This window comes from Symphalangus syndactylus, chromosome 14, assembly GCF_028878055.3.
Source record: "Symphalangus syndactylus isolate Jambi chromosome 14, NHGRI_mSymSyn1-v2.1_pri, whole genome shotgun sequence".
Lineage (NCBI taxonomy): Eukaryota > Metazoa > Chordata > Mammalia > Primates > Hylobatidae > Symphalangus > Symphalangus syndactylus.
In genome coordinates this window covers 116,604,239-116,629,788 of record NC_072436.2, presented here as the reverse complement: position 1 = coordinate 116,629,788, position 25,550 = coordinate 116,604,239, and the positions used below count along the sequence as shown (strand labels likewise).

General features: G+C 52.8%; 2 protein-coding genes and 1 long non-coding RNA gene across 12 annotated transcripts in view; 1 reads left to right on the top strand and 2 right to left on the bottom strand.

The window, feature by feature from the left end:
* Positions 1–1,120: 1,120 nt before the first annotated feature.
* RNPS1 (RNA binding protein with serine rich domain 1) lies at positions 1,121–15,777 on the bottom strand. 9 transcript variants are annotated; one of them, XM_063618373.1, is made up of 8 exons: positions 13,429–15,769; positions 11,885–12,072; positions 11,488–11,643; positions 10,409–10,600; positions 10,054–10,156; positions 9,592–9,745; positions 2,972–3,113; positions 1,121–2,058 (listed from the first exon to the last, which is right to left on the bottom strand). In XM_063618373.1, exons 2-8 carry the CDS (start codon positions 11,953–11,955, stop codon positions 1,959–1,961), a joined length of 918 nt encoding a protein of 305 aa, XP_063474443.1. In that variant the 5' UTR covers positions 11,956–12,072; positions 13,429–15,769; the 3' UTR covers positions 1,121–1,958. The 9 variants fall into 9 exon arrangements, with proteins under 9 accessions (XP_063474443.1, XP_063474444.1, XP_063474446.1 ...); XM_063618374.1 differs by having other exon boundaries at positions 14,372–15,769; XM_063618376.1 differs by having other exon boundaries at positions 14,510–15,769.
* Positions 15,778–18,836: 3,059 nt separating this feature from the next.
* LOC134732526 (uncharacterized) lies at positions 18,837–20,972 on the top strand. Its single transcript, XR_010115825.1, has 2 exons — positions 18,837–19,430; positions 20,292–20,972. It is a non-coding gene; the product is annotated as an uncharacterized lncRNA (long non-coding RNA).
* Positions 20,973–23,344: 2,372 nt separating this feature from the next.
* The window catches only part of ABCA3 (ATP binding cassette subfamily A member 3), a 62,199-nt gene continuing 59,993 nt past the window's right edge, over positions 23,345–25,550 (bottom strand). For both annotated transcript variants that reach the window (XM_055242785.2, XM_055242784.2), the window contains exons 30-32: positions 25,344–25,534; positions 25,062–25,135; positions 23,345–24,273 (exon numbers count right to left, since the gene is read on the bottom strand). In XM_055242785.2, the coding sequence (XP_055098760.1) occupies positions 24,142–24,273; positions 25,062–25,135; positions 25,344–25,534 (397 nt within the window). In that variant the 3' untranslated portion in view covers positions 23,345–24,141. The remainder of the gene's footprint in view (positions 24,274–25,061; positions 25,136–25,343; positions 25,535–25,550) is intronic.

Below are 25,550 nucleotides of genomic sequence, written 5' to 3'. Positions count from 1 at the left end.
GAGGCCAGGGGCTGCCTGGGGTGAGCTCAGCCTCCTGCCCCTTTGGGAACAGGATCAGAGCTGCAGGTTTAGTCACCGAAATGAGGGTGGGGGCAGCAGAACCCGGCGGTAAGATCAGGCCACCCGCCTTGCTCAGCAGAAGGGCAAGTGCACAAAGGCCGGACCGCAGTGGCACCTTTTTATTTGCAGAGAAATGCCGAAGGGTAAGAATACAGTCTATTCCCGCTGGGCCATAAGCAGCAGCTCGGGAGTGGGCCTTTGTACTGTCTGGTGTAGGGTCTTGGTCCGACCACTGGGAGCACTGGGCAGTAAGGTCCCAGCAGTGTTGGGTGGTCTCAACTTTTGTTCTCATCGTAAGCATTTCCAATTCTTGTGTCCCAAACCAATTTTTGTGGTGGAAAAATGGCCACTTAACGGAGGAGGAAGCAAGCCTGGCATGGCGACACACACCTGTAACCCCAGTGACTCAGGACCAGCTGGGCAACATAGCAACACCTTATTGCTACAAAAAATTTTTTAAAATTAGCCCCTGCTGCCGGGCGCGGTGGCTCATACCTGTAATCCCAGCACTTCGGGGGGCCGAGGTGGGCAAATCACGAGGTCAGGAGTTCAAGACCACCCAGGCCAATATGGTGAAACCCCGTCTCTACTAGAAATACAAAAAATTAGCTGGGCATGGTGGCAGGCGCCTGTAATTCCCGCTACTCAGGAAGCTGAGGCAGGAAAATCACTTGAACCCGGGAGGCAGAGGTTGTAGTGAGCCGATATTGCGCCGCTGCACTCCAACCCAGGCAAGAGACTCGTCTCAAAAAAAAAAAAAAAATTAGCCCCTGCTACTCTGGAGACTGAAGCAGGAGTTGGAGGCTGTAATGAGCTATGATCGCACCATGGTACATACATACTCCAGCCTGGGTGACAGACTGTCTGAAAACACACACACATTCCGAGGTGGCGATAAAACCATCTCCTATTTGTCCACTATAGGAGCAACCTGGTACCCACAGCACAGAAACCCTAGGTTCTCCCGGCTGAAAGCATGGAGGTGCCACTGTGGATGGTGAGGAACAGAAAGTTACTAGGGGTGAGGGGACAGTGAGAAGGCAGTGAACCCAGTACTAGATTTGCATTCCAACCTTGGGTTTATTCAACACAATTCTTCCACTCTACACAACAAAGTACAAACACAATGTCATCTAAAATGCTACAAAGGTATAAAACTCAAAGAGAAATTTTATAGTACTGACTGTACAATAAAAGCAAAAAGAAAAAAAAAAAGAAAAGCAATGTACATGTTGCCAAGATAACCTGAAAGACCACCATGAAGGGCAGGCACAACCATGGCTGCGTGATGACCCCGCAGAGCTGGCTCTCAACTCACTCGCCAATTTCAGAGTAGAGTGGGGGGGTGGGGTGTGTGCGTCGGTGCACCGACAGAACCATGCGCAGCAACTACCATGGGTGAGAACATCTTTGGGGGTGTGTGACCCTTGAAGTTGGAAGAGGCCTCGAGAGGCCGGGCCTAACAGGGTTGGCAGCTGCACTAAAGCCTGGGGCGGCTCCCTTTCCAAAAGGACACTGCCCAGCGACAGCAAGGGCACCGCCTGGCCACCATCCCAGGTCATCAGGGAAGGGAAAAGTGTCCCAGGTAAGCAGGGTCAAACCACCCCCAAGAGCCTCACTTGTCCCTGATGGCTCTGCCACTGAACTGACTCTTAGAAATTGGAAACGGGTGAGCTTTCTAGCCAGAAAACCGGAGGGAATCTTGACAGGCACACAGCATCCAAACCAACAGCACTTCTGCAGCCAGGGCCAGGCTGGCAGAGGGGTGCTGATTGCTGCCTGCAAATCCTGCCCGAGTAAAGGGTTTGCTTTCCTACTGATCCTCCTTTGGCTAGAAAAGTGACAAAACTGAGCTGGGTGGGGTATAAGTTACAGGGGCGAGAGCTTCAGTGGCCTGTTTATCGGGACGAGTTGGAGCTGGAGCGGCTCCTATGGCGGCGGCGGCCTGGGGAACGTGATCTCCGGCGCACGGGGGACCTGCGCCTCGGGGAGCGAGACCTGCAAGAAGAGGAGAAACCACATCAGAGTAAGTAGCTCAGGCTGTAGGGGCAAGCTAGCTTCTGTCTGGGCAGTTCCCCATAGTTTTACTTTTTTGAGACGGAATATCAATCACTCTGTCTCCAGGCCAGAGTGCAGTGGCGCGATCTCGGCTCACTATAAGCTCTGCCTCCCGGGTTCACGCCATTCTCCTGCCTCAGCCTCCCAAGTAGCTGGGACTACAGGCACCTGCCACCACGCCTGGCTAAGTTTTTGTATTTTTAGTAGAGACAGGGTTTCACTGTGTTAGCCAGGGTGGTCTCGATCTCCTGACCTCGTGATCTGCCCGCCTCAGCCTCCCAAAGTCATTACAGGCTTGAGCCACCATGCCCGGCAGAAGTTTTACTTTTTAATACTAGAAGTTGGGACAGGTCTCACCTGATGGGCCTGCCCTGAGCTCTTGGGAACGGGTGCTTGTGAGACCCAAGGCAGAAGCCCAGGCTTTCCTCCTCTTCCCCAAAGGCTGAAAGCACAGCTCATCACCGGCAAGGGAAGGCCGAACTGTGGCCTCTGCCGACGGATCACCACCCCCGCCCCACAACTCTTCTGACCCCCAACTTCTCCCTCTCCTAGCTCTTCTTGTTAGCTCAGAAAAAAGTGGGCCTGCACCTGGGCTCACAGGTCTAGTGGTCTCCTAGGAAGGCCACTGCCCAGACTCATAAAGCTGTGTTGGTGCAACTCTAGGGCCTCTCCTGCCTGTGGCCTACTGCAGCTGTGGCCCTCCTGCTCTCCTCATGAGCTCTGAAGGGCTCCTGCTCTCTCCCAGCCCACACAGCAGTGGAAGGCAGGCAGGGCTGAATAAAGGGTCTGAAAGTCACTGTGGTCATATGAGGTTTGTGACCTGATCAGTCCACTGAAACTACAAATTGTTTACCTTCTCCTCATCCGTGGGGGAGACCTGCGCCACATGGGTGGTGGTGGCAACATTCTCCTGGGAGGGCTGAATCTCCTGGGGGGTGGCCTAGGCCAGGGGGCCAGCACGGCAGTGGCAGTGATCTCCTGGCCATCAATTTGTCCTGTTGAAAAAGAGAGCAAGTCATAAAATATCTAACAAGCATCTACCCTATACAATGCATGCCACAGTGAAAGAGACAGGCCTGGGGGGACAATGACATTGTAAGATAATCACAGAAACAGGGCCGGGCATGGCGGCTCACTCCTGTAATCCCAGCACTTTGGGAAGCTGAGGCGGGCGGATCACGAGGTCAGGAGATTGAGACCATCCTGGCTAACATGGTGAAACTGTCTCTACTAAAAAGACAATAAATCAGCTGGGCGTGGTGGTGGGTGCCTGTAGTCCCAGCTACTCGGGAGGTTGAGGCTGCAGTGAGCGGAGATCGTGCCACTGCACTCCAGCCTGGGTAACAAGAGCGAAACGCCGTCTCAAAAAAAAAAAAAAAAAAAAAAAAAAAGATAATCACAGAAATAATATGATGACTAATGTTTCATGAGGAAAAGAGGGGCATGGAAACATGGAAACTAACAGGAGATACCAATGTCCACGTGTCGAGGCAGCCTCCCAGGTCAAGAGTCATCCAAGTCAAGAGCTAAAGAATGTGCTGGAGGCCAGATGCGGAGGCTGATGCCTGTAATCCCAGCACTTTCGGAAGCCAGGCAGGCGGATCACAATGTCAGGAGTTAGAGACTAGCCTGGCTAACATGGTGAAACCCCACCTCTACTAAAAATGCAAAAATTAGCCGGGCACGGTGGCGTGTGCCTGTAATCGCAGCCACTCGGGAGCTGAGGCAAAAGAATCTCTAGAACCCAGGAGGAGGAGGTTGCAGTGAGCTGACATCATGCCACGGCACTCTAACCTGGGCAACAACTGAGACTCGATCTCAAGAAAAAAAAAAAAAAAAAAAAAAAAAGAATGTGCTGGAATCCAGTAGGTGGAAGAGAAGGGCTATGCTGGGCCCTGTGCTAGAAGGATCCAAAGCACTGGTGAGAGAAGGTAGCATCTAGAGCGAGTGACAGGCAAACAGAAGGCCCCAGGGTCAGGGTGGGACCTCCTGGCAGAGCCATGCAAGAGGTATCTGCATTTGCGTTTCCTTCTCCTCCAACCAAAGGAAGCTGGGTCTGGGGCTAAGAGAAGTTCTCTTAGGAGGGCTCTGCAGCACTGAGAGGGGCCTGAATCAACATCAAATGATTTGGCAGGGAAAGGGAAGGATTCAGGGGACAGCTGGGAAGTAAAACTGCCAGAGCTTGGTGATGGATGGGATGGGGGTGGTGACGTATGAGCTTCCATTGACGGAGAGGTGGGGCTCTGGTGGGAAGCTGCATGAAGGAAGTTTCAGGAGATGCCAAGGACTTTGTCTGGAAACAAGCACTCTCAGAGAGGTGGCTCTGCATGTGGATGGCACTGAAACACACCCCATGTGCATGAAGCGAGGAGAGGCAGTGTGGGATGTGGGCTCCACGGAGAGAGGAAAGGAAATAGAGGTGCAAACCCAGGAACCCCAGGGGAGCATGCACCCCAACCTCAAGAATTGTCTGGTAGCTGGGGATACCCGGAGCCCAAGCACAGCCCTTTCTGTGCCCTAAGGGGTAAAGGGCTCTTTTGTTTTCTCAACTCCTACCTTCAACGGATATGGGGACTAACTCCGGCATGTGGCTATGTATTCAGAACATACTTAAGAGGTTTAACTTCAGTAAACTCAGCCTAAGTTAGCCCAAATCAGGGATTTCTCAGCACTGACTCTACAGTAATGAAGAAAAATCCATCTTCTGTGTAGCTGCCAGTAAAGGCCAACTCCTTCTCATCTCCTCTGGAGACAGCATGGACTCACACCCTTCAAAGACACTAAGGGGGACACACACACAAAAATCCTACCAGAACCTTAAGAAAAGTTGGAATGTCTATAATCACACCCAACCAGAAGGTACCCGGGTCTCCTGGGTTTTTAGCTCAGCAAGTGCTCAGACTGTCAAACAGCAGATAATCAGCAGACTCCAAAGCAAAGGTGTGACTTACAAGGCCAACAGCTGATGTGAGGGCACAGAGCTCCTAACTCATTTCAGGACTTAGGTAACTTGTAAGAAAAGTTAGCCAAATATCAAGGAAACTTTCCTAATGCCTGAACGGCAATTATTGAAAAAAAACAGTTAAGCTACTTATACAGTTTGTTAACAGGGCCTCAGATGACGGAAAGTTCTGGGACACGCACACTCTACTCCCCACCAGGCCTGGCAGCCCAGACAGCACTGTGGGCTGTGTTCTCAGCGCCAGCTGCCTCAGTCACAGCAGCAGGGAGTGGAGCAGAGACGACTCCACATTCCTCAAAATGCTGACTTGAGGACAAAATGCCACCCAAAACTATTCACAAGGGTCCACGTGCTTTTAAAACCATTCTGCCAAATACAAACAGCTATAAATGCCCTAAGTGGTTATGAGATACAACTGTTTGAGAAATAAACTGTATAAATTCAGTAAATCCAGTCACTCAGCAAAATAAAACTAAAAATGCTGAAATACTGGGAAACTTCTGGTTCTCAGAAATGATTAAAGGAAATATTCCCATATAAAAAGCCAAATGTAAGAAACCTGAATTTGATCCTTCAGCTTTTAACAGATTGGAAACTCCCTAAAATGTTAATCTACGCATATTTGCTAATTTTTTTCCCCAAGAATAGTGTCCCTTTAAACTGGAGCTACAAAAAAAAGGTGTTCCTAAAACATCTTTTCAGTAATCACACACCCACTAAGAATTGGAATCCATGCGGGGCGTGTTGGTTCACGCCTGTAATCCCAGCACTTTGGGAGGTCGAGGCGGGAGGATCACCTGAGGTCAGCAGTTTGAGACAGGCCTGGCCAACATGGTGAAACCCCATCTCTACTAAAAACACAAATATTAGCCAGGCGTGGTGGCGGGAACCTGTAATCCCAGCTACTTGGGGAGGCTGAGGCAGAAGAATTGCTTGAACCCAGGAGGTGGAAGTTGCAGTGAGCCAAAATCATGCCACTGCACTCCAGCGTGGGCGACAGAGCAAGTCTCTGTCTCAAAAAAAGGTGTGGGAGGTTGATCATAAAGAAAATTCTGTATGTAAACATGCTGGCTAAAGTTAAAGGGGTATCATCCAGTTTTTCTGTAAATTAAGCATTAAAATTGCATTTAGGCCAGGTGCGGTGGCTCACGCCCGTAATCCCAACTCTTTAGGAGGCCAATGTGCAGGTGGATCACCTGAGGTCAGGAGTTGAAGACCAACCTGGCCAACATGGTGAAACCATGTGTCTACTAAAAATACAAAAATTAGCTGGATATAGTGGAGGGTGCCTGTAATCCCAGCTACTTGGCAGGCCAAGGCAGGAGAATTGCTTGAACCCAGGAGGTGGAGGTTGCAGTGAGCCAAAATTGCACCATTGTACTCCAGCCTGGGAAACAAGAGCAGAAAAAACAGTCTCAAAAAATGATTGGGTTTAACATTTAGCTTTGTTTGGGCTGTATTTGTATAAATGTTAATGATATGTGTCCCAAAATCACGTAAAACTCCTACAATTGCAATGTATCCTAGTTTACATTATCAGTAATAATTATAATTGTTATGTTAAATTATCGTGTGCCACAGAGGTAACAAATTTCCTCGTCAATTGTGTCTTTTAACTATGGCTGCCCTAAAACCTTTCTGTCATCCATAAACAATTGTTGTCTTGTTTTAATCCTCTTTAGAAGGTGATTTTATAATCAGCTATAGAGTTCTAACGGGTGCTCTTAAATACAGGTTTCTAATAACTTTGCAGATTGTGACATCAGAATAAAGGAAAAACATTCAGGACTCTTAAAGAACTAAAATAAGGCTGGGCGCGGTGGCTCACGCCTGTAATCCCAGCACTTTGGGAGGCTGAGGCAGGCGGATCACGAGGTCAGGAGATCCAGACCATCCCGGCTAACAGGGTGAAACCCAGTCTCTACTAAAAATACAAAAAATTAGCCAGGCGTGGTGGCGGGCGCCTGTAGTCCCAGCTACTCGAGAGGCCGAGTCAGGAGAATAGCGTGAACCCGGGAGGCGGAGCTTGCAGTGAGCCGAGATTGTGCCACTGCACTCCAGCCCAGGTGACAGAGCAAGACTCCATCTCAACAACAACAACAAAAAAAGAGAGGTAAAGTGTTCATTAATATCAAGCAGGGCAGAAATTAACTGCATAAAATGAACTAATAGAACACTAAAGTAATCTTTTTAACTTTTTGCTTAAAATATTCCTAATCCTTTTACTTTTCAAAGTCAAAAAAAAGTTTTAAGCTATTAACAGCTTTCAACAATTAAGTTTACTCCTAGGAACAAAACTTGGAACATATTTGTTTCTCTCTACCTAATTTCTTCAGAATTTGGAAACTATTTGTGTGTGTGTGTGTGTGTGCATTCTTTTTTTGTTTTTTGAGACCTAGTCTCACTTTGTTACCCAGACTGGAGTGCAGTGGCGTAATCCTGGCTCGTTGCAATCCCTGCCTCCTAGGTTCAAGCAATTCTCCTGCCTCAGCCTCCCGAGTAGCTGGGACCACAGGTGTGTGCTACCATGCCCGGCTAATTTTTGTATTTTTATTACAGACGGGGTTTCACCATGTTGGCCATGCTGGTCTCAAACTCCTGACCTCAGGTGATCCATCTTGCCCAGTCTATCTGTACGTATTCTTAGTTTATGGCAAGATAGTTATTTGCATAAGTGCAATAAAAATCTGTACTCTTTTGTAACAGAACACAAAGAAAAAACTGGCCTCCTATTTTGTGTACACAGTCCCTGTACAGGGTTTCTAATCTGTGGGAAAACATGTCACTTTCTAAGGGACAAAAACCTCAAGTTATCCTGGAACCTCAAGAGGAGAGGATTTCACCCAACTCATAGGTATTTAATTGTACATATCCATGGCTGGACTTGGGTTTAAAAAGGTATTATCTCAGATTCCTTGTATGGAACTTCGTTCCATACAAGCCCATTTAAAAGGCCTATAGAAAAAATTATGATTCTTGCTCCACTGCATACAAATAATTAAGCCAAGTATAATAAGGCAAACCAGTCCTATTTGTCTTTTAATAAAAATAGGAAGCTAAAAAAAAAAATTGTTGGCCGGGCATGGTAGCTCACGCCTGTAATCCCAGCACTTTGGGAGGCCGAGGTGGGCGGATCACAAGGTCAGGAGATCGAGACCATCCTGGCTAATAGGGTGAAACCTCGTGCCTACTAAAAACACAAAAAATTAGCCGGGCATGGTGGCGGCGCCTGTAGTCAGTCCCAGCTACTCGGGAGGCTGAGGCAGGAGAATGGCGTGACCCGGTAGGCGGAGCTTGCAGTGGGCAGAGATGGTGCCACTGTACTCCAGACTCTGTCGCAAAAAAAAAAAAAAAAAAAAAGAAAAAAGAAAAAAAATTGTTTCAGAAACTATAGTACACTCATACTGTTTTCAATTTTTTCCTTTTTCTTTTCCTTTTTCCTAACTGGAAATCACTGAACTCTAAGCTGTGCTTTCCTCAAGCCCTGTAAACTGAAGACTAAACTTCAGAAGAAAACAGCAGCAACCTACTTGTATGTGTTGCTGTTGCATACTATTATGTTTCAGCAGGTGCTGCCTCTAGGCCCCCAAAACAGAAAGCGCTACTGGGAACAAATTGACCTCTTCCACTCCAGCGCTGTGTTCGGTGCCCCATGATGACAACCCTCTCAGCAGGAAGCAGCCAGAAAGATTACAATGCTCTCTCTCTCCACGATTCTCGTGATTAATAAATAAATATACACGTATGATAAAAAGCATGAGCAAATTGACAGTGGGGATTGTGGCAGGCCAGGTCTCACTAACGCAGGCCTCCGTAACAAGTGTTTTAGTACTGTCTGAGTAGTTAAATATTAAAAGCCAAGGCCCTTATACAAAGGCTGGGATATAAGAAAAGCCCACCAAGAGTTTAGCTTAGGCCTTTCCTGGGACTTAAAACATAACAAAATAACGAAGAATACGTCAGGACCCATTTAGGATTAAGCCAGTTTTATTGGGAAGAAAACTCCCCAAACCTCTGTGATTTAGCAGAAGGCAAAGTAAGGGTAATTACCCCAGCACTTACAGCCATTTAAATTAAGTAAATTTACTGAGACTCCAGAGCAAGGTCTTCAAGACTCAATCCTTAGTTAATAGATTAAAAGAAGTTAATAACTAATGTCTTTAGATAAATGTACACATACGTATAGACATACAGCTTAAAAAGCATATAAGCTCTGAAAAACTTTGTAATTTTAAGTTGGTCTGGCAATAATTTCCAGGCCTTTTCCCTGCAACTGGTTGCAGAAATAAAAACTCTACCTACTCAGTTAATGTGCATCCTGTTATTGGGCCATGAGAAATAGCAGCCCAAACCTCAGTTTGGTCCAGGAACTGCACCCCAGCCTGGTCAGCAAGTGTGAAACTCCGTCTCAAACAAACAAAAAGAAGTGCAGCCCAGCTGGAAATCAGTTTGAAAGCCCCTAGTGGCGGCAGGTCTTTGAGAGGTCAGGGGTGTGTGGCAGGGTCACCCACCTCCATCCATGTGCTTCAGCGCCTTCTCAGCTTCATCTGGATTCTCAAACTCTACGTATGCATAACCTTTGGACAGATGGGGATGCATCCTTTCCACGGGCATGTCAATCATTTTAATTTTCCCATAGGTGGAAAATATCTCCATGATGTGATCCTAGAGGGAAAGAAGGGTCACCTGAACGCCCAGCTACCAGTCAGTCACGTCAGACACAGAGAGTTCACCACATCGTGACTAAAACCTCGGCAAGGTAAAACATTCCACCTGATGAGTACCAGTGTTGTTCTGGGATAAATCTCCTAGACACATGTATTAATGGTCCACCAAGAGGAACTCATCAATGCTTTACTCAAACCACGTGCCACCACCCCAGTCCTCCAAAAGGCTACGTTCTAAGTTCACCTGCAGGCACAGGCCTGCTTGTCCACACCCCACTGCCTACGGGAGAGATCCATGATCCTCACCTTTGTCACATTCCTGGTGAGTCTCCCAATGTGCACTTTGGTGGGCTTAGGAGATGGGCTCCGCCTCTTCCTCTCCTTTTCATCTCTTTTAGGTGGTTTGGATCTGATTGAGAAAACGAAACACCAGAAACAATTTCTGTCAAGTCAAAATGTACTAGACGCCTTTCGAGTAAGCTCTTATCTGCTTGTGTGACAGTTTTCATAAGGAAGACTTTCCTGCTAGTTCGTGTACATTATTCCTGTCTCAGAAATCCTATTAAACAGAAAGACTCCTTGTGGGTCCCTTTTATAACCTCAATGGTAAATCTGTAGCCCCGAGCTTGTAAACTTTAGTTCCCAGGCGCGGGGCACTCACTTGGAGCGGGAGCGCCTCCTGTTGTCGTGTCTGCGCCGAGAAGGACTTGGAGAGCCAGAAGAGCTGCTAGAGCTGGAGCTGCGGGAGGTGCTGGAGCTTCCTGAGCGGCTGGATGCTGAGGAAGAGCTGGAGCCACTGCTTGAGCCAGTGCTGGTGCTGGAGCCTGAGCTGGAAGTCGAGCTGGACCGAGACCTGAGGGCAAGATGAGGGGTCACAACCACCACACAGCAAGTCTCACAGTACAGACGCCTCCTCCAATTCTGTTGTGCTCCCCCCAGGAGAAAGCTGCTGTTCAGGTGCCTCCAGGCCTCACTGCTTTCCCCAGTGGGGAAAACATCACCCTCCAATCCCCCAGCAAGTCACAGCCCTAGGTGTCACATTGTGTGTGGGACAGGACAGAGGTGACGGGCTGCCTTCTACCCATAGAGAAGCCTTTCCTGCTGGGAGGCAAAGGACTCTGGCAAAACTCAGAACTGCCAACTCAGGCTGGGAAGGCAGCTGCTGGCTGATGCTGACCCAGGCTAGGTTGATTTTTTCTTTTGAGACAGGGTCTGCCGCCCAGGCTGGAGTGCAGTGGCGTGATCTCCACACACTGCAGCTTCAACTCCCTGGAATGAAGCCATCCTCCTGACTCAGCCTCCCAAGCAGCTGGGAGTACAGGCGTGTACCACCACACCTGGCTAGTTTTGTTTATTTTCCTCAAACTCCTGGGCTCAAGCCATCCTCTTGCCTCAGCCCTCCCAAGTAGCTGGGACTACAGATGCATGCCACCACGCTCAGCTAATTTTACAAATTAGTCTTTTTTTTTTTTTTTTTTGTAGAGACCAACTCTTGTTTTGTTGCCCAGACTGGTCTTGAACTCCACGCCTCAAGCAATCTTCCTGCCTCGGTCTCCCAAAGTGCTGGGATTACAGGCATGAGCCACTGTACCTGGCCAGTCTGCCATAAATTAGGGTCTCTACTAACAATCAGAGGATGTGTTTTCTTTGTAAATAATCAAGAAAACCAAGCCATCTGTGGGGAGTGGGGGTGTGGCTGTGGCATAGGTCCTCTCCAGGCTCCAGGCCAGCCCGCCCCACCTGGTACTGCTGCTACCACTGGAAGCGCTGCGCCTCTTTCGGGTTTTGTCCCTGCCGCGATCCTTCTCACTCGACTCCTTCGTGGCCCCTTTATCTTTTGAGCGATCCTTGGACTTCTCATCTGAGCGGTCTTTGCGTTTGGTAGGTGAAGGAGCCCTGGATGGTGAGGAAGAGTGTGAGATTGCGTGCTCCTCTGACCAAACCCAAACAGCACAACCCAAAACAGGGGATCAGCATCAGCAGGGCCACAGAGACCCGAGGTGACCACAGAGCAAAGTGGTCTGTGGCTCAGAACACTCACTGCAGAATGCAGAACATTCTTAACTTTCCCCTTTCTGCGGGTCCCTAGCAGTAAGCACCCCCAAGTAGCACTAGAAAAATCTTACAGAAGGATTACCTAGTGCTGGACTTTTTATTATTTTCTTTGACTCCTAGCAAGCTCTTCTTTTTCACTCCTGATAAATCCATTCTCCCCTTCTGAGGTGTTCAAAGCAGCAATGGCGGCCTCACTTATCTGAACTCTCACTTCTAATTTGATTCTGAGAAACGATCCCTAATCGATTGCAATTTACGCCAGAGAGCAGCCTAATAACAAGATAAAAGGGTTTAAAGAGTGAATGAATTGGCAAGGCAACAAGTCTACTTTGCAGTCAAAAGCTGAGCACACAAAAAGGCAGCAAGGGAGCACGGTAAGCAGTGAGTGTCCACACAGTTAGGAACACATAGGGACAGTCCCCATGTGCTCATGGAGGCGTCTCTACCCCACACAGGAGGCACAGGCACAACTGTCGCCCCAGCTTATCTTTTTCTTAAAAAAATGGAGATGGTGGAGACCATCACTGTTATTTTACAGGCTGAACAATTCAGTTTTCACCCACAAGTTTGATGAGCCCCTGCAGTCCTTTCAAAATGCCACAACACCACATTCACATGCAGAACAGAGAAAAACCTAACTCAAGGGTGGTCTCCAGATAGGATTAGATCTCCTGTTTTATTGCAATTTCCCTTTAGGATACACTGGATGTGACTGGAAGCAAAAATCATTTCAAAAGTGACTGGTACCAGCATCAAAACACTTAATACCCAAAAGCAAGCAGATGAAATGTACCATATGAACATCTAAAAAGCAGTAGAAGAATCATTTTAAAAAGCAGTTATTGCACTGTACTTTAATAATATGCATATTGAGTGCAGGGGAAGATACATGCAAGTCTGCAATTTACTTTGAAAGAAAAAATAAGACTGATGGGTGGCTAGATACACCATACAGCAAATATAGCAGAAACGTAACTTAAAGACTCTTAACCTCTGATTTTTTTTTTTTTTTTTTTTTTTGAGATGGAGTCTTGCTCTGTCACCCAGGCTGGAGTGCAGTGGCGCAATCTTGGCTCACTGCAACCTCCGTCTCCTGGGTTCAAGCATTTCTTCTGTGTCAGCCTCCCAAGTAGCTGGGACTACAGGTGCGTGCCACCACGCCTAGCTCATTTTTGTATTTTCAGTACAGACAGGGTTTCACTATATTGACCAGGCTGGTCTCCAACTCCTGACCTCGTGATCTGCCAGCCTCGGCCTCCCAAAAGTGCTGGGATTACAGGCGTGAGCCACCAGAACTGGCCCTTGAGTGGTCTTTATGTGAGTATTAACCGTATAATTCGACCTTCCTGTGTTTTTTAACATTTTTCAAAAATAAGATGGAGAAAAAAAGTAGGCACTGAAATTGCATGAGAGACTGCCTGCCACGTAAGAGTTTAGCAAAACGCCTGGACTGCAGAATGTGCTCAAATAATGGTAAGAAATTACTCAAAAACAAATTACGAATTAGTTATGGGCCCTATTTTCCAGGGACCTCTGCCCTCAGTATTTCCAGTAAGGCTCTGCACAAGCTGCAGGAGTTGTTCAGTGAAGCTCTCAGGAATTGAGTCTGAGCTACTTCTGTCTCACCTTCTCCAAGAGCCAGCTGGTAAGGAGGACACAGCACACCAATGTGGTCCTGGTTTCCCTGTGCAGTGCATGCCAGGGGTGCTTCAAAATGCTGCTGAAAACATGTTCTGACCCAAGAAAGAAAAGCACCTGGCTTTGAACAGTCAAATGAGAGCCAGGGAGGGCCGAACACTACCTTTGCTGCTCTTGTCCAGGGGTCTCATGTTTTGCTTTAGAACAGTAAGGTTCTACAGACACCCAGTAGATAGTGCCTCGACACTATTGGTGTCCTCGGACAATCAGTGAGTATCATTCAGAGTATAATTCAGAGTCTGGAGCCAGAGGGCCTGGGTTTGATTTGAGGTTTTACTGTGTAAGTTTAGACGAGTCACTTATCCTTTCTCAAGTTTCTCATCATCAATATGGTGACAATTACAGTTCCAACCTTATAGTTACCCAGGGCATTAATTAAAGACTCGATAAATGTTAGGAGCAAGAGTTGTATCTCCACGTCCGGAGGCTCCTTCCCCCACAGACACTTGTCTCCAAAGTTACATGTAATTTCTGAACTCTCAGCAGGGCTCCTGCACCCACCCGCCTTAGGATCACCCGCAGCAGCACTGTCCAATAGAAACAGTGTGAGGAGCCACAAGCATCACCTGAAATTCCTTAGTAGCCAAGTCACAAAAATGGGTGAAATTAATTTTTAACATTTGACACATACAAAATATTATCTTTCCAACATATCATCAACATAAAAATCTAATAAAGGTTTACTTTTTTTTCATAGTCTTCTAAAACTAGTATGTGTTTTAACATCTCAGGTTTGATTAGCTGTATTTCACACGCTTAGTAGCCACATGTGGCCAATGGCTGCTTTACTGGACAGCACAGACCTACAGTGGAGGTCACACCCGCAGATTCCAGCCCCACCCCGCAGAACTAAAGATCTGCCCAAATGTACTTTGTGAAATCAAACACCACCAGTTATTCTTAAGCACTCCAAACACTGAGAACCACTGAGTAAGCAGACGCCTTGCTGGGCGCGGTCGAGTGCTAGAAAGCAAAAGTTGAGGTTCTCTGTTCACCCAAGTTCAGGTACCGGTTCAGGACCTCGGTTACCTCCCCCATCCTCCGGAAAGGTGCGCGTCCAACAGCCAGAGAGAGGAGAGAACAATTAGTTAAATCTCGAGGAGACGGCGTTCCGGCACAAATCTTCAGAGCACCTTCCCCATTTAAAAGTACATTTCAGGCACAGTTCATGCGGAATCAAGACAAAAAGGCTACTCCACGTTTCTCCTCCACCAACCTTAACCTTCCCGTATCCACCCCTCTGGGGCAACCCATCAAACTGAGCTCGGCCACCGTGCTCGGTCCATAGTGGGCCGTATCCCCACGGCCTAGCGCCGATAATTGCACACAGGAGTCCGGGAAACGTTCGCGGAGTACACGTTTGAATTAATGACTCCGAAGCGGGGATCGGCCGACCTTCCACCGCATCCCACAAAGAAACTCCGCGCCCGCCGACACCGGCCCGACACGCCGACCTCGCCGCTCCCCGTCCGCGTTCACTCACAACTCCCCCGTCCAGGCGCCGGGCCGCGAGCGCTTCCAGGGCAGGGCCTGGCGTTGGGGGCTTGGGTCTCCGGCCCGGCGGGAGGGCCCCAAGGGCGGAGGCCGCGCTCCCCGCTGGTCTGAGTCCCGCGGGCCTGGCTGGGCCACCACCGAGCGTACGAAGCAGAGGCGCCCTTCCGTCCGCAGCGGTCCGGACCACTTCCGGGCCACGGCCTCGACACCTCCCACTCCGCCCGCCCCGGGCCACACTCTTTCTTCTCGGAGCCCGCACCGCGCTGCCAGGCCACCGCCGCACTGCGGGGCTGAGAAGTGGACCGGCTTCACGATGCGTCCTGCCGGGCCTGACGGGCAGCCCCCGAAACACGGATGCGGTCGGATTCCGCCCCAACTTACATCTTCCCGCCGCCACCACCTCCTCCTGCTTTCCTCAGCCGCCGAGGCCGGCGCCGCTCTGATGTCAGAGTCAAGGAGCGGGAAGTCGCCGCCGCCCGGCGCGCAGCGATGACGTAAACGTCTGGCCCAATGGGCGCCAGCGGGGAAGCGTTAGAGTCAAGGCAGTTTGTGGGAGCCGCGTTGGGGACGTTCACACTTGATCTTAGCCAAAAGGCCGAGAAGCGATGCGTTGGGGACGTTCAAGGTGTCTGCTCGCCGTTAAAGTCCCTTGGACTGACCGGGCTGGTTGCACGCTTCCTGGAGCGGGCACACGGGTAGCCTGCTGAGCCTGGGAGGGCCGCGCGATGACCGAGGCTCGTCCTGCGGCGCGGAGGGTGTTAACGCGCCCGTGCCCCGCCCCTTTCCTTGCGCGGCGCACTGGGTCCGCCCGGGCCGACTGCGGCCCCTGACGCGGGCGGTGGAGGCGGGGCTCCGGGCCCGGCTGTGCTGAGGGCGGCGGGGTGGTCGCACAGGAGGAGTTCGCAGGCTCTGCGGCCTTGCGTGGCGGGGCGTGGGGGCCCGCAGGGCGGAAGTAGCTCGGAGAGACAGGCTGGGTCAGGCCGTGCGTTCGTGCGGTCAAAGCCCACCGGTGGCGTTTGGGGTGCTCGCGTGGACGCAGCCTCCGGGCAGGCAGACCTCCACCGGGTGGGCGCGGCAGGCGGGCTGTGCGGGCAGGAAGAGCGACGAGCTTGAGGGTGGAAAATGGGGTGCAACGGGGGGCGTCTCCGGGGAGGTGACACTGTCGCTGAGACCCGAATGGAAGGGCGCGTCCGGCGGGGGATCAGCAGGCGCGGAGGTTCGCTGGAAGCAGGGAAGGGAGGCGGGGGCACCGGCTCGCAGGCCCGCGCGACCTTCGCGGCAGCGGCACGGAGCGTGTGAACGGCGCAGCGCCGAGGCTTCATCCAGCGGCCGGTGCAGGGTCCGGGCGGGGAGCACTGTCGACCAGGGTCTGACCCTGGGTGAGTCCAGAGGTGGCGCCTCTGGCAGGGACAGAGGAGGGGTGACGCTGTAGGGGTCCAGGCAGGAGGCTCCGCGTCAACGCCGCACACTGACAGGGCGGATTTTTTTTTTTTTGACAAGAGTCTCGCACTGTTGCCCAGGCTGGAGTGCAGCGGCGCGACCTCACTGCAACCTCCGCCTCCCGGGTTCAAGCGATTCTCCTGTCTCAGCCTCCCGAGTAGCTGGGATTACAGGCGCACACTAGTACACCCGGCCAATTTTTTGTATTTTTATGGTAGAGACAGGGTTTCACTATGTTGGCCGGACTGGTCGCGAACTCCTGACCTCGTGATCCGCTCCTAGGCTCGCCTTGGCCTCCCAAAGTGCTGGGATTACAGGCGTGAGCCACCGCCCCCGGCCGAGGGCGGGTTTTGTTCACTGCTGTGCCTGGCAGGCAGTCGTTGCCCTGTGGTTATTTGTGGAGGGATTGACGGTGCGCTTAGCTTCAGACTTTGAACAGCTTCGTGGCAGCAAGGAACGGAGAAGGGAACAGATCCAAGCCGATCTTTGGGAGGAGAGAACCGGCATGACTCGGAGACTTTAGATGTCAGAGCAAAGGACAGGGTGCAGCTTGGTGACCCGGAGTGGGTGGGTGGGTGAATGGATGGATAGATAGTGGGGATGTGGTCTGCCATCACTGCCCTCTTCCCTGTGTGGGAAGCCAGCTGTTGGTGACTTCCTGCCGAGACCCACTCCCTCTGGCCCTGTCCGAGGGTGTCAGGTGTGCCCTTGACCTTTCACCCTGGGCTAAGGGATGTCCAAGGAGTTGGGGACAAAGGCAGCTAGGAGGAGAAGCTACCTCCTGAGTCTGCTACAGTAAGTCACCAGTGTGTTCCTCTGGGTGGAGGCTGGCAGGCCCCTCAGTCTGGTTTGGGTACCCCCGTTGGATTTGGGTTTGATGACATGTAAAGTAAGTTAGATTCTCTGCATTACTGTCACGACTGCTGTGCCCAGGCATGGAAGGTTAAGTGGAACAGAGGGGCCGCCCCCCTGCTGAAGGGGCCCCAGAGTTGGTGCTAGGGGAGGGGGCAGCCTTGGTGGTCCAGGCAGGCACAGCCAGAATTCTCTGAGGTGGCATTGGAGTCCAGTGGTCAGAGAGGTGCTAAAGGGCCCCAAACCTAGAGCCTGTGCCCAGGGCCCCACCGACACCTGGTGGGGATGGGGTAGCCTGGTGACCGCACATGACATGGGTGGGGGTGACAGCACCAGCTGGGCCGACAGCCCTCCCCCTGCTGGTTTTTAATGCTCTGCAGTAATTTCATTTGGCCTGCGAATAAGCTTTCACACATTTTATATTAAGTCTACGAGTATGATTTATTCAGGCACTTATGAATTTAATCAAATTTGTTTCTAAATATTACTGATTTTTGTTATCAAATGTGCCATCCGCTGTTGAGCTTTGAGAATTGAGCATCCTGGCTTTTGCCATTTTGAGGATCAGCAGAAGCATGTCTGGAAGAAATGTGAGAAAATAAACCTCAGGAGCCTACCCCCACCCTGCCCTTCCAGGAGCTCAGCCCCAGAGCCAGGCTGCTAAGGCTGGGAGCTGGGGCTTCTGGAGCCTCAGGGGCCCTGGTTTGCTGGAGGGGCAAGCAGGGCTTTGCGGACAGGGCAGGCAGTGGCCAGAGCCCTGCAGTGCTGGGCACGGGCTTCTCCTGGGCTCTGGCCATGGCCCTGAGCTCCTCCCCTTGCCTTCCCAGAGCTGAGGATCACCTGCTGACAGTTTCGGGCGGCTCTGTCTTTGAGAGCGTGCCCTCCTGAAGGCAGAATGTCCTCCCTGCCTCCATCCTCTGTGGCCTGGTGGCTCTTCAAGTGCCTGCCCTCAGAGGCTGGCGGCCTGGGACACAGGGTTGGGGATCGGCTTGGTGGTGCTGCAGGTCACAGTGGGTCATGAAGGAGCTTTGGGGGGGTGTTGCATTCTCTGGTAAAGCACAGCAAGGGAGCCCTTTTACCCACTACTAAAACCTGGCTCTAGGCCAGGCGCGGTGGCTCACGCTTGTAATCCCAGCACTTTGGGAGGCCGAGGCGGACGGATCATGAGGTCAGGAGATCGAGACCACAGTGAAACCCCGTCTCTACTAAAAATACAAAAAATTAGCCGGGTGTGGTGGCGGGCGCCTGTAGTCCCAGCTACTCTGAGAGGCTGAGGCAGGAGAATGGCGTGAACCCGGGAGGCGGAGCTTGCAGTGAGCCGAGATTGCGCCACTGCACTCCAGCCTGGGCGACAGAGCGAGACTCTGTCTCCAAAAAAAAAACCAAAAAACCTGGCACTGCACTGAGGCCGTGTGCAGCCCAGTCAGGTGGATAAGGGGGTAACGACTCAACCTCAGGGAGGCATCAGAGGAGGAGCCGTGCTTGCTGAGAGGCGTGTCACCACAGCTTGGCGCCTGTCTGGAGAGGGTGGGGCTGGGGGAGGTGCTGGCCAGGTCCATTGGGGTGGCCAGGCTGGGTCTGAAAGGGCCTTGCACTGGTGTGGGGTGAGCTTGGTCTGTTGGGAGAGTATGCAGTTCGTTGAGGCCTCCCTGGCTCCGGGTTTGCGTGTCTGAGGAGTAGGTATCATCAGGGCCTGAGGCCTCTCCAGTGGGCACGTCTGGACTCTCCCAGGGTCGGGAACCTGTGCTCATCACCAGCTGAAAGCACTCCATATCTGCTACGATGAAGTCAAGGATGGTGACTGTGAGCCGCCTGGGACCTGAGCTGCCTGGGACTGTGACTGAGGCACCTGGGGTGCATCTCAGGGCCTGGGGGCTGGGCCCATGGCTAGATGAGCCTTGGTGATGCTGTGGTATTGCCTGGGCCAGGCAGAGCCAGGGGCAGCTGCGGCTGGTCCATGTGGAGCTCCTTCAAGCCGAAGCATCCGACACCAGTGTCTGTGGGGTGTGGGCCCGGCCCCAGGAGCGGGGCCTGGGCAGCCCCGTGTGTTGAGGAAGGAAGGCAGGGCCCCCGCTCCCCGGGCCTGACCCCACTGCTTCAGCCTCCTCCTGCCTGCCTGCAGCCTGGCCTCGAGGGCCCATCAGGTGAGGAGGGGACCCTGCCTGCCCCACCACATCCTACCTCCTGGAAGAGGCCTTGCCCTTTACAGACAGCCTCCAGCCCTCCCACCCTAAGCCCCCTGTGTGGGGTGGCCAGAGCATGCCCAGCATGCTGGGGTTTCGGTGGGTGGGGGGGGGCATCTGGAGGGAGGGACATCTCAGTTTGGGGAGGGATGAGCAGCCTAAGTGACTGCAGTGCTGGGCCATCTCCCGCATGGTGGAGCTCCCCTTGAGCCGTCTGTCTGCAGGGGGCTCTGGCCATTAGTGCAGTCAGGCAGCATCTGGACAGCACAGGCGGCACCAGCCTCCATGCAGACCAGTCTGTGTGGGAGTGGGGGTCTTAGAGGGCCCAGCCGGCCTATGTAATGAGCATGGTGTTGGTGCGGAGGGGAGCTGAAAACCAGCTGGGTTGGTGCGTTACCTGGTGGGGCAGCAGACAGCAGCTGCCCTGGCTGGGGTTCAAGCCCTGGGCTGGCCTGATGGAATCCCCTCTCCGTCACCCCCAGGTTCTGTTCTTGCAGGTGTCTGGCCTGGGGCCTTGAGACAGACCTGCAGTCTCCACCACAGCCACAGTGGGTGGGGTCTGGGTCCTCACAGAGGTGATCCTCCACCCCCACCCCTACCTTGTGCGTGGCAGTGGTGTCTCCTGGAGCTGGTGAGACCCCACCTCACTCAGGAAACCCCCCAGACGCCCCCAGGCAGAAGTGGCTGTACTCCAGGGTCTGCATCCATGTGCCCCACAGTGCGCCCTGGCCAGTTAGTTGTAGGAACTCTGAAAAGCAAAGCAAACAGGATGGTTCCCTGCTGGACACATTAGGTTCCCTGCTGGACACATTTCTATTGCAGATCTTTAGTCCAGGATTCCAGGAGTAGTCAAGGTCACCTGAGTCTTGGGGACTCTGGGCCTGGTCTCTGAAAGCAGCCAGCAAGACAGAGATGGGAAACCCAGCAAGATGGAGTGACCCAAGGGCACAGGTGGGTCCAGGCGCAGCAGGGAGCTGCCTGGGGGTGACACACGCTTGAGGGAGGCCACTGCACACAACCTACCCCAGCCTGAACTTGAGCACTTCCTTTCTTTTTTTTTGAGACGGAGTCTCGGTCTGTCGCCCAAACTGGAGTGCAATGGTGTGATCTCGGCTCACTGCAAGCTCTGCCTCCCGGGTTCATGCCATTGTCCTGCCTCAGCCTCCCAAGTAGCTGGGACTACAGGCGCCCGCCACCACGCCCGGCTAATGTTTTTGTATTTTTAGTAGAGACGGGGTTTCACCGTGTTAGCCAGGATGGTCTTGATCTTTTGACTTCATGATCCGCCTGCCTCGGCCTCCCAAAGTGCTGGGATTATAGGCATGAGCCACCGTGCCCAGCCAAGCACTTCCTTGAACACAGAGGTGACCATGAGGAGGGAGGCGTGAACCAGGATGATGGGGCGGCAGATGGAGCCTGCCTCCCTGAGACCTCAGGTGACCGAGCCCTGGACTGCCTCCTCCTGCCTACGTGGCTGAGAAATAAACTTCTTTTTCAAACCACTGTGACCTGGGCTTTTCTGATACCCTCAGCAAGCCTGTTTCTGTGGCCTGGTGTGGCTCCCCTGACCTGTGGCCTGGGCTGCCTGTATCCAGCTTGCCCCTCTGCTCTGCTGTAAACCTGTGATGGCAGTGGAGGGGCTTGGCCTGGGCCCGCCCCACTGCGAGGTCTTCCCCTCTGAGTTCTGGGTGTGGTTTCAGTTGAGCCACGCTGTTGTACTGGGCCAGCCTGGAGGACAAGGCGCAGGCTCTTCCATATACCTGGCTCGTGGCCCATGGGCCGTCTGCTCACGGGAGCCCTGCACCAGGCCACGCAGAGCAGTGAAGTCAAAACTTCGTCTCCCAGGTCTAAGGTGAACTGGGAGCAGGGCAGGAGTTGGCTCTGTCAGGGACAGTGTCTGTACAGAATGTGTGGTCCCCCCACGGTGGTCTACGGTGGAGCGTGGATGGGCCGGTCCCTCCTATCCCTGGACCCATGGCTCTTTTCCCCTGCCCTCCCGTGGGCTGGGAACTGCCACAGCTCAAGACAAAAATCAGCCAGGGCGGGGTCCTCAGGCTTCAGTTCCAGGCTCCTTAGGGCGCCCCTGGTGACCCAGCCCCAGCACTGAGTTTCCAGAGGCCTTGAGGATGTCCCTGGGATGCCAGATGGGCCCTTCCTGCTGCTCCTGGGGTCATCCAAGCTCCAGGCTTGGGTGCAGCCTTGGGCCCCTGCCACAGACACCCTGAATGCACCTATCCCTCCTGTTCCCCACGCAGCAGGCTCCTGAGCTGCGGATCATTTTCCTAAGAAGGCGCTCTGCTTGTGCCAGTCGTTACTTAAAGACCCCTGCTGGCGCTGGCAGCATGCTGCCGGGAAGGATGGTGTCTCCTGTATCCTGTCTATGCACACTGGCCTCACACGTGTGTGCCTCGTGGGCTGTGCCCTCAGTCCTATATGCTCTCCCCAACGCCCTTCTAGGGTGTCACAGGAGAAAAATGACACATTTCTAAATCTCCAACACATGGGCTTGAAAACAAGTCTCAGGACGCCCTGCAGAAGGGCTGTGGGCATGGACAGGGAGCTGGGTGGCCTCGTCCACTGACCTCTCCCTCTTCCTAGCCCCAGGCCTGACCTAGAGGCCACAGCCCCTGTGGACAGGCTGTGGGGCCAGAAGGGCCCACTTCAGATCTTTTCTCGTGGGCAGTGTAGGGGTGGCTGTGGCCTAAACACTGCCCAAACATGTTATATTTTTTATAACATGGAACTAGATGGCAGAAGTTTAAAGGGAATAAAAGAGCTACCGGAGACGATTTGCAGCTTTCATAAATTTCCAGACTGATAAAAACACAGACTTGAAATTGTCCCAAATGAGCCAAAGTGATGAAAACAAGTCTTTTCTAAAACTGAATTCTAAGGGAATGTAAAATGCAGAAGTTCAAATCGGGTTTAGAAAACCATAAGAAATAATAGTGCATTTGCCGGGCGTGGTAGCTCACGCCTGTGATCCCAGCACTTGGAGGCCGAGGCGGGTGGATCACTTGAGGTCAGTTTGGCAGCAGCCTGGCCAACATGAGACCTCGTCTATACTAAAAATAAAAAAATTTAGCCATGCATGGTGGCGCATGCCCTTAGTCCCAGCCACTCCAGAGGCTGGGGTGGGCGGATTGCACGAGCCCAGTTGATAACACCACTGCACTCCACACTGGGCAACACAGCAAGACACTGTCTTCAAAAAACAAAACACAAAACAGTGCATAAAAAGGGGCCAGGCATGGTGGCTTATGGCTGTAATCCCAGTACTTTGGGAGTCTGAGGTGGGTGGATCACTTCAGGTCAGGAGTTCGAGACCAGGCTGGCCAAGATGGTGAAACCCTGTCTCTACTAAAAATACAAAAATTAGCCGGGTGTGGTGGAGGGCGCCTGTTGTCCCAGCTACTCGGGAGGCAGAGGCAGGAGAATCGCTTGAACCTGGGAGGCAGAAGTTGCAGTGAGCTGAGATTACGCCACTGTACTCCAGTCTGGGCAACAAAGCAAGACTCCATAAATAACTAAAAAGGGAGCTGATGAAGAGGTATTTCTGGGAAATGGCAAATGCCCACGGGTGACCCTGGTGCCAGCAGCTTCTCTCCCACCAGACCTGTGCTTCCCACACAGCCCCACCTGCTCTTCTCTTCAGAATAAGAGCCCGTCACCGGGCGTTTATCTAGCCAGCTTCTTCCTCTGTGTTCTGGGCCTGTGAAGGTCCTTCACCTCAGTGTATTCTCTGCATGTGCTCCCTTCTGGGAAAAGCAACGTCCCACGTTTGTGTGATTGAAATGTGAAAGGAGAGCCTCATGTCTAGATTGTGGGTGAGTGATTGAGCCCTGTGCCCCCTCTGGCATGTGACCCACAGACTGTGACTGTGTCCCCTCAACATTTATTTTTTGAATGGTCACAACGTATTCAGTGTGTCCTCGAGACAGCCACCCAGCCCTTGGGGTGGTCCCTGCGTGTCCTGGGACGGGCAACTTCCTGAAGGTGCAGTGCTGGGAACAGAGACTGCTTCGAGCCTGGCCACCTTCCCTCCTGTGCCGGCTGCTTCTAGGAGATGCTGTGGGACGGTGCCCAGCTCCGCGGTGGCTACCATGCCCTAAGGAGCAGAGCCTCCAGGAGGCCCCCGGGCTGCGCTGGACGCTAAGACCCCAGCACCTAATCACAGTCAGCAGCTTCCCTCCACCGACAGTGATCTGCATGGTCCATTCCTGGTGGCCTGGGGGCCTCGCTGCAGTTCAACCTGGCTGGCTTCCGGCTTCCTCCCCAGGGGAGATTAATGTCATGTGTAAACGTGGACAAATAACTGGGTCCTCTCTCCAGGGAGTGCCTGGAGAAATTCAACCCCCCAGCTCAGCTGCAGCCCTTCCTGGGTCAGTTCTCCACCCAGAGTCCCCGGGGCTTGCCCGCAGACTGCCCAGCCTGCTCCAGCTCTGGGAAAATGAACTCCAGAGTGTGCAGATGTGGAGACGCGCATGGTGATCCTGGGCATGAGGGCTGGGCTGCACTCGTCCGTTCTGTGCATACTGCCTTGAATTTTTCATATCCATCATAGAAAAAAGTGATTAAAAATAAAGGATGAGATAAACTTGGAAAAAGAGGATGTAAGCTGGGCCCTGCTTGCCCATCCCGTCCCTGCCTGGTGGCGAGACAGCTACAGCCCTCATCGCCCCTCCTCTGCGGTGGGCGGCTGCAGGTGGGCGAAGCTCAGGAAGACCTGTTCCAGCGAGATCTGGCTCACGGAGTAGTCGTCCACGCCGTACTTTTCCTTGGCTTTCTCCAGAATACCGAAAACCTTTGGGGAGCAGAAAAGTCACTGGTAGGAGAGAACAGGGCCCAGGCTCCTCTGCGGGACCTGGGAGTCCTCTGGCAATAGGGGCTGGTGAGGCCCCCACAATCCTACCCCTGCCCAGCCCCACCCCAGAGCCCCAGGGAGGTCAGCCCTGGGACAGCACCGTGCTCCCAGGTAGAGGATGCTGGCTAAGCAGGAGCCAGCGGGGACGGGGCCCAGCCTCCTCCTCATACTGTTCCCAGCTCAGATTACAACCTTGAGCCAGGGATGTTCCCTTTCTGAGCTGGTTCTTTTTTCCCCCATATTTTTTTAGAGAGAGTCTTGCTCTGTAGCCCAGGCTGGAGTGCAGTGGCACAATCATAGCTCACAGCAGTCTCGTACTCCCAGGCTCCAGCGATCCTCCCACCTTAGCCTCCCGAGTGGCTGGGACTACAGGTATGCAACATGATACCTGGCTAATTTTTAAATTTTTTGTAGAGACAGGATCTACATTGCCCAGGCTGGTCTAGAACTCCCAGGCTTAAGCAGTCCTCCCTCCTCGGCCTCCCAAAGTGCTGGGATTATGGTGTGAGGCACCATCCCTGACCCCTTTCCTGTTTTACGCTGAATTCCTTTTACCACTGATATTTTGGATATAAAACCCCCGAACCAGCACATATCAGGCTGTTAGGGGAGAAATGGAAAGTGACTCCTCTGTGGAAAGAGCCTGCAGTCACCACAGAGGGAGAGACCCCTGGAGGGACCTCCCCCTGCCCCATGAGTGCCCAGTGGGGCCCCAGGGACTGGCTCACCTTTGCCCAGCTGAGGTCGCGGCCCGGCAGGTGGTAATGGACCATGCCTTGGTGCTCATCTTCCAGGACGCTGCCTGCACAAAGGAGAGATGGCGTTGCTGTGAGGGCCGGGCTGGAGGATTGGGGAGGGTGCTTGGGTGCTCAGCACTGGAGTCCTCATCCCAGGGATTGGGGAGATGGGACTTGGCGGGGCGAGGCACAGACGCTCCACATAGCAGATGGGAGAGGCCTAGGTAGGGGCCCAGGGCCCACCCAGTGGGTGCTGCCGGGGCTGAAACACACCTGGAAAGGTCAGGTCCACGAAGGCCTTGAACTCCTCCAGCGCCTCCTGCTGCCCTTCGCTCTGCACCTTGGCCCGCAGGGAGTAGCCGCTGCCGAACTTGCTCTTGAGGTGCTGGGGGCTGCCCAGGCACTTGAACTGCCCCTGCACCATGATGGCCAGCCGGGTGCACAGGGCCTCACACTCCTCCATGCTGGGGAGAGGGCGGG